This window comes from Oncorhynchus gorbuscha, linkage group LG11 (assembly GCF_021184085.1).
Source record: "Oncorhynchus gorbuscha isolate QuinsamMale2020 ecotype Even-year linkage group LG11, OgorEven_v1.0, whole genome shotgun sequence".
Lineage (NCBI taxonomy): Eukaryota > Metazoa > Chordata > Actinopteri > Salmoniformes > Salmonidae > Oncorhynchus > Oncorhynchus gorbuscha.
In genome coordinates, this window is record NC_060183.1 from 61,438,596 (window position 1) to 61,451,091 (window position 12,496).

At 41.0% G+C, this 12,496-nt stretch overlaps 1 protein-coding gene across 1 annotated transcript in view; it reads left to right on the plus strand.

Annotated features, from left to right (window-relative positions):
- LOC124049055 (erbin-like) overlaps positions 1–12,496 on the plus strand; it is a 114,395-nt gene that overhangs the window by 57,745 nt on the left and 44,154 nt on the right. The window contains 3 exon segments of the mRNA XM_046370365.1: positions 8,924–9,002; positions 10,181–10,270; positions 11,944–12,000. Of these exon segments, the coding sequence (XP_046226321.1) occupies positions 8,924–9,002; positions 10,181–10,270; positions 11,944–12,000 (226 nt within the window).

Sequence of the window (12,496 nt, forward strand, 5' to 3'; positions counted from 1 at the left end):
TGTAGGTAGGCAGCCGCCTCTCTGTGCTAGTGGTGGCTGTTTAACAATCTGATGGCCTTGAGATAGACGCTGTTTTTCAATCACTCTGTCCCAGCTCTAAAGCACCTGTACTGACCTCGCCTTCTGGATGGAAGCGGGGTGAACAGGTAGTGGCACGGATGGTTATTGTCCTTGATGTTGTAGGTGTCCTGGAGGGCAAGTAGTTTGCCCCTGGTGATGCGTTGTGCAGAACGCACCACCGTCTGGAGAACCTTCTGGTTCTGGGCGGTGCAGTTGCCGTACCAGGTGGTGATACAGCCCAACAGGATGCTCTCAATTGTACACCTGTAAATGTTAATGTTTCAACCTTCTGAGGTTGAAGAGGTGCTGTTGCGCCTTCTTCGCCACACTGTCTGTGTGCGTGGACCATTTCAGTTTGTCAGTGATAAATATACACCGAGGAACTTAACTTTCCACCTTTTCCACTGCTGTCCTGTCCATGTGGATAGGGGGGTGCTCCCTTTGCTGTTTCCTGAAGTCCACAATCATCTCTTTTGTTTTGCTGACTTTGAGTGAAAGGTTATTATCTTGACACCACACTCCGAGTGCCCTCACTTCCTCCCTGTAGGCTGTCTCGTCGTTGTTGGTACTCAAGCCTACCACTGTAGTGTCGTCTGCAAACTGTCAGATTGTCAGAGATTAATGGTTCAGTAATAGTTCAAGACTGTTCCACCGTCTCTGGCCTAGTCTCACGTGCCAGACAAAGAGAGCAGACAATTCATGCCAGAATGAAGTGGAAAAGCCCTGCACTTGGATTCTCAAAGTTTGTTTTAAGTCTTTTCAAGTACCTATCTGCAGTGGGATGTTCCGTCTATTTAACTAATTGCACCTTACTCTTGTTGTAAATGGAAATTACTGAAACATAAAACATTTGTTTAGATTAAATTATTTAAAAAGTATCCCTGCATCGGTTACACAAACTCTCCAATCTCACTTTGAGATGATTTAAAACAAAGAAAATCTAGTGCCAATACCACACAAAAGTACTGTTTCACCATACCTTGATTTAAACACAATAGTAGATCACACAACTGACAAACCCTTATGTAATAAACTAAGGAAGTCAAGACAGGACAAGTCACACTTCAAAATAAATACTGTATGCTAGAATATCTAGGCTTTGCACTACCATAAAACAACTATGGCCAAATCTCAGATGACACCATAGACCATGTATAGTATAATGTAGGGATTTGCACAGTAATTAAAATACCCAAACAAACATTAGCATTCGAACACTTGCGTGAGTATTCATTTTTGAAAGAAAATACATTTTAAGCCTATTTTAACATTTTAAAACTGAAAATGTTAGTAAATTAAAATATCCATGTGACATTGTTACATAGGAGTATATACTATGCCATTTCAAATTATTAACTTAATAAAACAACAAACCTTTCAATGTAGTTTTTATGATGTGCACGGTGCGGCACTTAAAAAAGACAGGTAGCCGTCTGGTAAAAATAACTCGTTTTTTAAACTACAGAAAAATGGTGCATGCATATGTATTCACCCTCTTTGCTATGAAGCCCCTAAATAAGATCTGGTGCAACCAATTACCTTCAGAAGTCACATAATTAGTTAGATAGCACACAGGTGTATTTTATTTATGTATCACATGATCTGTCACATGATCTCAGTATATATACACCTGTTCTGAAAGGCCCCAGTGTCTGCAACACCACTAAGCAAGAGGCACCACCAAGCAAGAGGCACCATGAAGACCAAGGATCTCTCCAAACAGGTCATGGATAAAGTTGTGGAGAAGTACACATCAGGGTTGGGTTATAAAAAAGTATCAGAAACTTTGAACATCCCACGGAGCACCATTAAATCCATTATTATATTAAAAAATGGAAAGAATATGGCACCACAACAAACCTGCCAAGAGAGGGCCGCCCACCAAAACTCATGTACCAGGCAAGGAGGGCATTAATCACAGATGCAACAAAGAGACCAAAGTTAACCCTGGAGGAGCTGCAAAGCTCCACAGCGGAAATTGGAGTATCTGTCCATAGGACCACTTTAAGCAGTACACTCTTTACGGCTTTACGGAAGAGTGGCCAGAAAAAAAGCCATTGCATGAAGAAAATAATAAACAAATGTTTGGTGTTTGCCAAAAGGCATGTGGGAGACTCCCCAAACATGTGGAAGAAGGTACTCTGGTCAGATGAGACCAAAATGTTGCTTTTTGGCCATCAAGGAAAACGCTGTGTCTGGCACAAACCCAACACCTTTCATCACCCGAGAACACCATCCACACAGTGAAGCATGGTGGTGGCAGCATCATGCCACGGGATGTTTTTCATTGGCAGGGACTGGGAAACTGGTCAGAATTGAAGGAATGATGGATGGCACTAAATACAGGGAGATTCTTGACGGAAACCTGTTTCAGTCTTCCAGAGATTTGAGACTGGGACAGAGGTTCACCTTCCAGCAGGGCAATGACCCTAAGCATACTGCTAAAGCAACACTCCAGTGGTTTAAGGGGAAGCATTTAAATGTCTTGAAGAATGGGCAAAGATTCCAGTGGCTAGATGTGCCAAGCTTATGGAGACATATCCCAAGAGACTTGAAGCTGTAATTGCTGCAAAAGGTTGCTCGACAAAGTATTGACTTTGGGGAGGTGAAAGTTATGCATGCTCAAGTCTTGTTTTTTTATTTTCTTATTTCTTGTTTGTTTCACAATAAAAAATCTTTTTCATCTTCAAAGTGGTATGCATGTTGTGTAAATCAAATGATTAATTCCAGGTTGTAAGGAAACAAAATAGGAAAAATGCCAAGGGGGTGAGTACTCTCGGAAGGCACTGTATGTGTATCACTGAGATTTCACACTGAAGCATTGCAAGATGGAATAAAATTTAGGTATTTCAAGTTAGCGAAATGAGGAGGAGGCGGCTGTTGTTTTCTGAATGGGTTTGTGGAGAAAGCACAGCATGTGGCCTAAATAAGCCTAGCTAACTATAGCTGACTAGCTTCTTTAGTCTACTCCAGTCAAGACAGGCACTGTTATGGGATGATAAATAACATTGTGGCTGCTACAAGTTAGCTAGTCTTGGCATCGCTTTCTCCCTCTGTCTGCTCACTACACACACCGCTCTCAGCCATCAGCAGCTTCAGCAATAGCGCACCAGCCTCTTCAGCTATCCCAGCACTGCAGATTTTGCTGCGAAGAGACAAAGTCATTAGATAATTTATTTTCGTACTGTCCATATGTAGCTTGTTTTTGGTCTTGTGTTCAGGAATGGCTGAAGAATTGAAAAATTTACCTGGGGTTAACTCTGCAAATAACACTGCTGGGTGATCTAAAAAGTCATAGTCAATCGATCAATAATATAATATTTTTAGCAAACAAATGTAATTTACAATCTGTAGACACATTGACAATAGAAAGGTTCAGAACCAGAACTTTTGTGAAACATCACAGCACAATTTAACAATATATGGCAAATATAAATCAGAACTGGATGGTGTTCAGAGATATCATAGCTGGGAGGGGTTAAGGGGAGCTGAAGGGTGGCACAAAAAATAACAAAAAGACTGCAGCACCCGGCCTCCCCCTGCTAGAATCCGAAGTCAAATGTCTGCTGTTTGCTGATGATCTGGTGCTTCTGTCACCAACCAAGGAGGGCCTACAGCAGCACCTAGATCTTATGCACAGATTCTGTCAGACCTGGGCCCTGACAGTAAATCTCAGTAAGACCAAAATAATGGTGTTCCAAAATAAGTCCAGTCACCAGGACCACAAATACAAATTCCATCTAGACACTGTTGCCCTAGAGCACACAAAAAACTATACATACCTTGGCCTAAACATCAGCGCCACAGGTAACTTCCACAAAGCTGTGAACGATCTGAGAGACAAGGCAAGAAGGGCATTCTATGCCATCAAAAGAAACATAAATTTCAACATACCAATTAGGATTTGGCTAAAAATACTTGAATCAGTCATAGAGCCCATTGCCCTTTATGGTTGTGAGGTCTGGGGGTCCGCTCACCAACCAAGACTTCACAAAATGGGACAAACACCAAATTGAGAATCTGCACGCAGAATTCTGCAAAAATATCCTCCGTGTACAACGTAAAACACCAAATAATGCATGCAGAGCAGAATTAGGCCGATACCCACTAATTATCAAAATCCAGAAAAGAGCCGTTAAATTCTACAACCACCTAAAAGGAAGCGATTCACAAACCTTCCGTAACAAAGCCATCACCTACAGAGAGATGAACCTGGAGAAGAGTCCCCTAAGCAAGCTGGTCCTGGGGCTCTGTTCACAAACACAAAAACACCCTACAGAGCCCCAGGACAACAGCACAATTAGACCCAACCAAATCATGAGAAAACAAAAAGATAATTACTTAACACATTGGAAAGAATTAACAAAAAAACAGAGCAAACTAGAATGCTATTTGGCCCTACACAGAGAGTACACAGCGGCAGAATACCTGACCACTGTGACTGACCCAAAATTAAGGAAAGCTTTGACTATGTACAGACTCAGTGAGCATAGCCTTGCTATTGAGAAAGGCCGCCGTAGGCAGATATGGCTCTCAAGAGAAGACAGGCTATGTGCTCACTGCCCACAAAATGAGGTGGAAACTGAGCTGCACTTCCTAACCTCCTGCCCAATGTATGACCATATTAGAGAGACATATTTCCCCCAGATTACACAGATCCACAAAGAATTTGAAAACAAATCAAATTTTGAAAAACTCCCATATCTTTTGGGTGAAATTCCACAGTGTGCCATCACAGCAGCAAGATTTGTGACCTGTTGCTACGAGAAAAGGGCAACCAGTGAAGAACAAACACCATTGTAAATACAACCCATATTTATGCTTATTCATTTTATCTTGTGTCCTTTAACTATTTGTACATTGTATATATATATATAATATGACATTTGTAATGTCTTTACTGTTTTTAAACTTCTGTATGTGTAATGTTTACTGTTCATTTTTGTTGTTTTTCACTTTATATATTCACTTTGTATGTTGTCTACCTCACTTGCTTTGGCAATGTTAACACATGTTTCCCAATAAAGCCAATAAAGCCCTTGAATTGAATTGAATTGAAATAAAAATACATGTATTTCGAATATCCGGATATCCCAAAAATTAATGATATTATTCAAACCCCGGTCCCAAATATAAGGTGCTACATTTGAATACTAGTTCACTACATAGGGAGTAGTGAAGGGTTCCCCAACTGGAGGCCCGCGAGTTACTTTATTTTACCCCCCAAGTTTTTATATTGGGCATAAAAAAATAAAAACACCAGAAAATCAGCTCCAGGTGATTTTAATTTTGGAAATATGTTCCAAAGTATTCCCATGAATAATAGAGAGATATGTGATCGTATATAAATGTATGGAAGGTTTGAAATGACTATATTTTAGTCAAATATTTAATGTTTGGACTTCTTGCAGTTATTTTGCAGTCTACAAATGATTTGGAATTATGTTCTGCTCTCCTGGCCATCCACTCAAGAATAAATCAGCCAGAGGTTGAATCTAGTTGATGATCCCTAGAAGGAGGGTGTCATTTGAGACTGAGCCAGTCCTAGCAAACTGTGAATGAAGCTCCCCAGAGCGGTCTCTCACCCCCAGTCTAATGCAAGAACTGCTCTCTGCTAGTTGTCAGTGTGAGAGAAAGCACATGTATGTGTGTGTGGACAGCTACTACATTGATCAAATGGGATTCTCACCAAATAAGGGTTTACAGACATTCTCTAAGCTTGATTCTAAAACTGCAGAGTAGCATGGCCAGGCATTTACTATTACTATTTATTAGTTTTGTTTTTTACATTTTGTTCACTTCATCTTGCTAATGTAAATGGGGAAATAAGTATCAGATATCTGAAAACCACTAGAACGTTACCACTGCTGTGTGAGTAAAATGTAATGTCATATAGGCCTAGCAAACAATTCCAAAATAATCAGACACCTGTTCATTTGGGCGCTGTTGAATTAGATTTTTAAAGAATTGTGCAAAAGTCAGGTCCCTTCAGATTGCTGTGCTTGTAGACGTTGCCTCGTACTGCCTTTATTACAATTATTACATCCTCTCTGATGGGAGACCAAGAAGACTTGTTCCCTGGGAAGGATCAGAGTCCAGGCTCAGTACAGCTGAGTGGCACGCACACACACACACACACACACACACACACACACACACACACACACACACACACACACACACACACACACACACACACACACACACACACACACACACACACACACACACACACACACACACACACACACACACACACACACACACACACACACAAACACACAAACACAATTTTCTGTTCTACCGCTCCAGGGCACTGAGTGACACAGACAGCCAAAGAAGTAGCAAAGAAAGAAAGGAATACATCTGACTCTGAACTTTAGTCGAGGCGAAACCATATCGTTTGTTGTTCTCCACCTGGTTTTGTCGTGTCCATCCACATCAGTAATGTCCGTAACAGGCTAATCGAACCAAGAGTTTGGAAGGTCTGGGGAATTTTTATTGACTGTTTACTTTTATAGAAGCTTACCCTCCTTCACCCGGTACTCAGGGCTAAGTGTTGTGAACACAAAACAAAGTAAGTGGAAATTAATCTTGAGACTTGCTCACAACCCGCCCCCTGTGGTTGAGCGGCTGTTTTGGTGAGAACTCCCAGACACTCTTTCAACTTCTGTCTGCTAATGGGTCACCTCTTAGAGCACTCAGCTCTGAGGTTGTTTACAGAGGAAAGGTGCAGCCCTGGAGCTCTAACGCACATTAATCTACACACAAAGAATAATGACCAAGCGAAAACAGGTTTTAGACATTTTTGCACAAAAAAAATGATATTACATACAGTTGAAGTCGTTAGTTTACATACACTTACGTTGGAGTCATTAAAACTTGTTTTTCAACCACTCCACAAATTTCTTGTTAACAAACTATAGTTTTGGCAAGTCTGTTAGGACATCTACTTTGTGCATGACACAAGTCATTTTTCCAACAATTGTTTACAGACATATTATTTCACTTATAATTCACCAAGTTGACTGTGCCTTTAAACAGCTTGGAAAATTCCAGAAAATTATGTCATGGCTTTAGAGGCTTCTGATAGGCTAATTCACATCATTTGAGTCAATTGTGAAGTACCTGTGGATGTATTTCAAGGCCTACCTTCAAACTCAGTGCCTCTTTGCTTGACATCATTGGAGAATCAAAAGAAAACAGCCAACACATCAGAAAAAATATTGTAGACCTCCACAAGTCTGGTTCAACCTTGGGAGCAATTTCCAAATGCCTGAAGGTATCACGTTCATCTGTACAGACAATAGTACGCAAGTATAAACACAATGGGACCACGCAGCCGTCATACCGCTCAGGAAGGAGACGCGTTCTGTCTCTTAGAGATGAACGTATTCTGGTGCAAAAAGTGCAAATCAATCCCAGAATAACAGTAAAGGACCTTGTGAAGATGCTGGAGGAAATAGGTACAAAAGTATCTACATCCACAGTAAAACGAGTCCCATATCGACATAACCTGAAAGGCCGCTCAGCAAGGAAGAAGCCACTGCTCCAAAACCGCCATAAAAAAGCCAGACTACGGTTTGCAACTGCACATGGAGACAAAGATCGTACTTTTTGGAGAAATGTCCTCAGTTCTGATGAAACAATAATAGAGCTGTTTGGCCATAATAACCATCGTTATGTTTGGAGGAAAAAGGGGGAGGCTTGCAAGCCGAAGAACATCATCCCAACCGTGAAGCACGGGGGTGGCAGCATCATGTTGTGGGGGTGCTTTGCTGCAGGAGGGACTGGTGCACTTCACAAAATAGATGGCTTCATGAGGTAGGAAAATGATGTGGATATATTGAAGCAACATCTCAAGACATCAGTCAGGAAGTTAAAGCTTGGTTGCAAATGGGTCTTCTAAGCGGACAATGACCCCAAGCATACTTCCAAAATTGTGGCAAAATGGCTTAAGGACAACAAAGTCAAGGTATTGGAGTGGCCATCTCAAAGCCCTGACCTCAATCCTATAGAAAGTTTGTGGGCAGAACTGAAAAAGCATGTGTGAGCAAGGAGGCCTACAAACCTGGCTCAGTTACACCAGCTCTGTCAGAATGAATGGGCGAAAATTCACCCAACGTATTGTGGGAAACTTGTGGAAGGCTACCCAAAATGTTTGACCCAAGTTAAACAATTTAAAGGCAATGCTACCAAATACTAATTGAGTGTATGTAAACTTCTGACCCACTGGGAATGTGATAAAAGAAATAAAAGCTGAAATAAATCATTCTCTCTACTATTATTCTGACATTTCACATTCTTAAAATTAAGTGGTGATCCTAACTGACCTAAGTCAGAGCAAAAACCAAGCCATGAGGTCGAAGGAATTGTCTGTAGAGCTCCGAGACTCAATTGTGTCAAGGCACAGATCTGGGGAAGGATACCAAAACATTTTTGCAGCATTAAAGGTCCTCAAGAACACAGTGGCCTCCATTCTTAAATGAAAGAAGTTTGGAACCACCGAGACTCTTCTTAGAGCTGGCTGCCTGGCCAAACTGAGCAATCGGGAGAGAAGGGCCTTGGTCAGGGAGGTGACCAAGAATCCAAACATTAGGCCTAATTACGTACCTTCATATATATGCTACTGTAGAAGCCATAGATCATCCAGTTTAATAAGAAAGCTGGGGTTGAATGTGGGACATGGAAAAGATTAAGTAAGTTATACAATTTAGAGTTGATATTTCTCTTTGATCTAGGAGATATGAAGATGTTTCATCTTGCTCTGTGGCATATCCCCCAGGAATGGTAACACATGTTTAAATCATTAAACGGCTTATATGTTGACATGCTGTAATTGTGCATCTGGTTTATGTTCTAGGTATCCAGGAGTTTCCAGAAAATATCAAGAACTGCAAAGTCCTGGCTATTGTTGAAGCAAGTGTGAATCCCATCTCCAAGTAAGTTTGGTACAAGTTATTTGAAGTCACACCTGTATATTTACCTACACATGCATAGGGTACGACTCTGCCTTGGTATGTTAAACCCCTAAGGCTAGACCATTCACTAAATGGTGATTATATTGTTCTCACGGATCTTTGCGGCAATCTTACCTAAATGTTTTCTCTCTAATCGCTCTTGCCAAATAGGATTTTAATTTGAGCTGTTAATACCACTGACAAGATCATATTCAAACCAAGATGTATCGAACAAGGATAATGCTTGGGAACTATAAACAGTTGGCAGACATTCACTTTCTTTTCATTACTAAGATCAGATTAATGCTATTGTTCCCAAAGGGAAAATTGTCTTGGATACGCAGTACTTTTTGCTTGGCTCCTGTGCCATATTTAGCCTAGAACTGATACCATAATTCCTCTCTTTTTACGATGCTAAACCTAAAGGCCCAGTGTGGTCAAAAACATGATTTACCTGTGTTTTATATATATTTCCACACTGAGGTTGGAATAATACTGTGAAATTTTGAAAATTATGATAGTGCCCTTTTAGTGTAAGAACTGTTTGAAAAGACAACTTTAAATTTCAGCCTGTTTTGGTGGGATGCCATTTTGGCCTGCCTGGCGACATTAATTCATTTATAGACCAATAAGAAAGAGAGTTCCAAACCTCTCTGCCAATAACAGCTAGCTTTCGGTTTTCTCTCTCCTAAGAAGCTATTTTTGTGTCTTTTTGACCATTTTTATTTAAAATAATCACAGTAAGGTACTTAATGTTCCCCATAAATGATTTGATATTGATATAAAAACGGCTGCATTGGGCATTTAACACCCTCAGCGGGCAAGGTAATAAACCGATGCAACTGGTTCTCATGGGAAATGGAAAGATCTTGTGACGTTACTTCCGCTTATGGACGTTAACAAGGCGACACCCCATCTTAACTCCTCCACATGTATGAATTGGTTCGAAAATGCAGAAGAGAACCTTCCCCTGACCAGTTCTATTTTTTTCTCTTCAGGACCAGAAAGAATCGCCGCTCAGGCGTTTAAAATACGCCTGCTCCGTTAATTAGACCTTTAATTACACCTATTGCTTCAGTATAGATTTTTTTGTCTGTCTCCTTGATGATGTTAGTGATGAGGCTAGTAATCTGACCATGTTGCTCCTGTCTCCCCTGCAGGCTCCCAGAGGGTTTCACCCAGCTCCTCAGCCTGACACAGCTCTACCTGAACGACGCCTTCCTCGAGTTCCTACCAGCCAGCTTTGGCAGGTAAGATAAATAATAATAATAATAATATATGCCATTTAGCAGACGCTTTTATCCAAAGCGACTTACAGTCATGTGTGCATACATTCTACGTATGGATGTCAGACAATCTATCAAACACAATTCATATATATGAAATATGAATACAAATAAATATTTGTATACAGATATTTTGCACAACCACCATTACCCAGGCCTAAACCCTCATAGAGCAAACTTCAAAACAAATACTCTGTATTTGTTGGCCTATTTGTACATGCAAGGAAGCAGACAGGTATTGAAATTGTGGGCATGGGGTATAATGATATCTCTTCGGGTCAATAAGAATTGCACGATCAGGTACTGTAGGTAATTTCCTCGAGACAGGAAGTCTTACAGTGATGTTGGAATGTCAGGCATGAATCTCATCTTCCTTATCTCATCTTCAGCGTAGGGGAGCTTAACCTCCCCATGGAAATGCCTGAAGTCGGGAGAGTGTGTGTTCGTGTGTGCGTGACATTGCAGTGTGACATTATAAGTCAGGGGAACCAGTGTGAATGCAATGTGAAGTGAAAGTTTGAGATAAAATCAACTGCTACAACCATTTTTTCCACCAATTGCTTCAACTCCCACCATGGCCTAAAATGAACACCCACTAAATGCAGGTAGATTTTGGCATTGGCTGCTGTATATCTAATTCAGAAGCCACGTTGGCAGGTGGTCACACTCAGGGCTCTATAGTGCCAGCATGCATTAAAATAGTCAAAAGTCAAGTATAGACACACGTGCGAGTTGTGCTTTATAGCTAAATAAATGCTGCAGTAGCTGTTTTCAAAGTATTTCTGCCATTTAGTTTCATATCTTGTAATGCACAAAGAAATATGAATCATAACGTCATCCCACCTTGCGCAGCAGCACAGCCTGGCTGGGGCACAGTGCGCACTGTGAGTGAATGCTGAAAGATTTGTTTTTTAGAAGCCATGCGCACAGGCATAAAATTGTCTAACTACTGATGTAAGACTTTATCCTGGTGTTTGTCTATATATTTGGATTGTATTGTTCACAAGTTAGGTTGTTTTTAAATGCTTGAGTTTGCTTCCACTACTGCCGAAGAGCATGACCTCATTGGCCTCTACTAGTCAGATTTTCACAGCCACACATGAAGACTTGAGTGGCCCAGTTACCATGGTAACCTTAAAGGGGCACATTTTAAAGGGGAACATTTTTGTCCCATCTGTGATATTTTGGTTTGACTCGGGTCACAAAATATTAAATTGAGCAATATACCACATTACTTCTTACTAGTATTGTATCCCTTGTTTTGGAAACATTACTAAGCATGCCATTCTGTTTTGATTTGTGTTTTTTTGCTGTAATTAATGCAGAAAAAATATTTGGTCTGACTTTAGGCCCTGCCCTCAATTTCCCCACGTTATGGCTGAATCACGAATGGGTTTCAAACTAGTTGTGTGGAATCTAGAAAAACATATCTGTAGGACTCTCATCATTGGCCAGACCCCAGTGATCCAGCCCCAGGAAAACCTTTTGTTTTGTGTCAAAACCATCCAGTAAAACGATACTATCCCTGAAGGCTGAGTATCAACATTGAGTGTTATGTCATTGACTTATATTCTCTGACTGTCTGTCTCTTTCTCTCATTCTTTCCTCCCCTTTCTCTCTCTCTCCCCATCCCTCAGGTTGACTAAACTGCAAATCCTAGAGCTGAGAGAGAACCAGTTAAAGATGTTGCCAAAGTAAGTTGTCCCTGTTTCTGTTTCACGTGTTGTTTTCCCCACATCAAAGCCCTTACAGACCTCACAGCTCTGAGTCCCCAGACAAACAAGAGGTGGCTCTTTGTGAGCGACCTTGTCTCTCTCTCTTCCCTAGGCACTCTTGCTTTCTCGGTTTGTTTCTCTCTCACCGTGTTTCTCTGTGGCATTGAATTCCACCGTGTTATATAAGAGTGCTACCTCTGTTGCGATCTGTGACAGGTTTTATAATCCAGAGTACTCGGACTGTAGCTCATGTTCCATTTCACTTTTGAAAGCCTCCACTACCTACCTACCTCTGTGTGTATGTGTGTTCACTGCCCAAAGAATCCATTGATTATGAAGGGGATCCTGAGTGCTGCAGGTGGTTTTGGAGTCTCATCTCTTTCTGTCATGCTCTTTCTTGTTGTCTTTCTCTTTCCCCTCTGCTCTCTTTGTCTCATTTCCCCTCTCTCTTTCTTTAACCTCTGTCTCTCTTCTC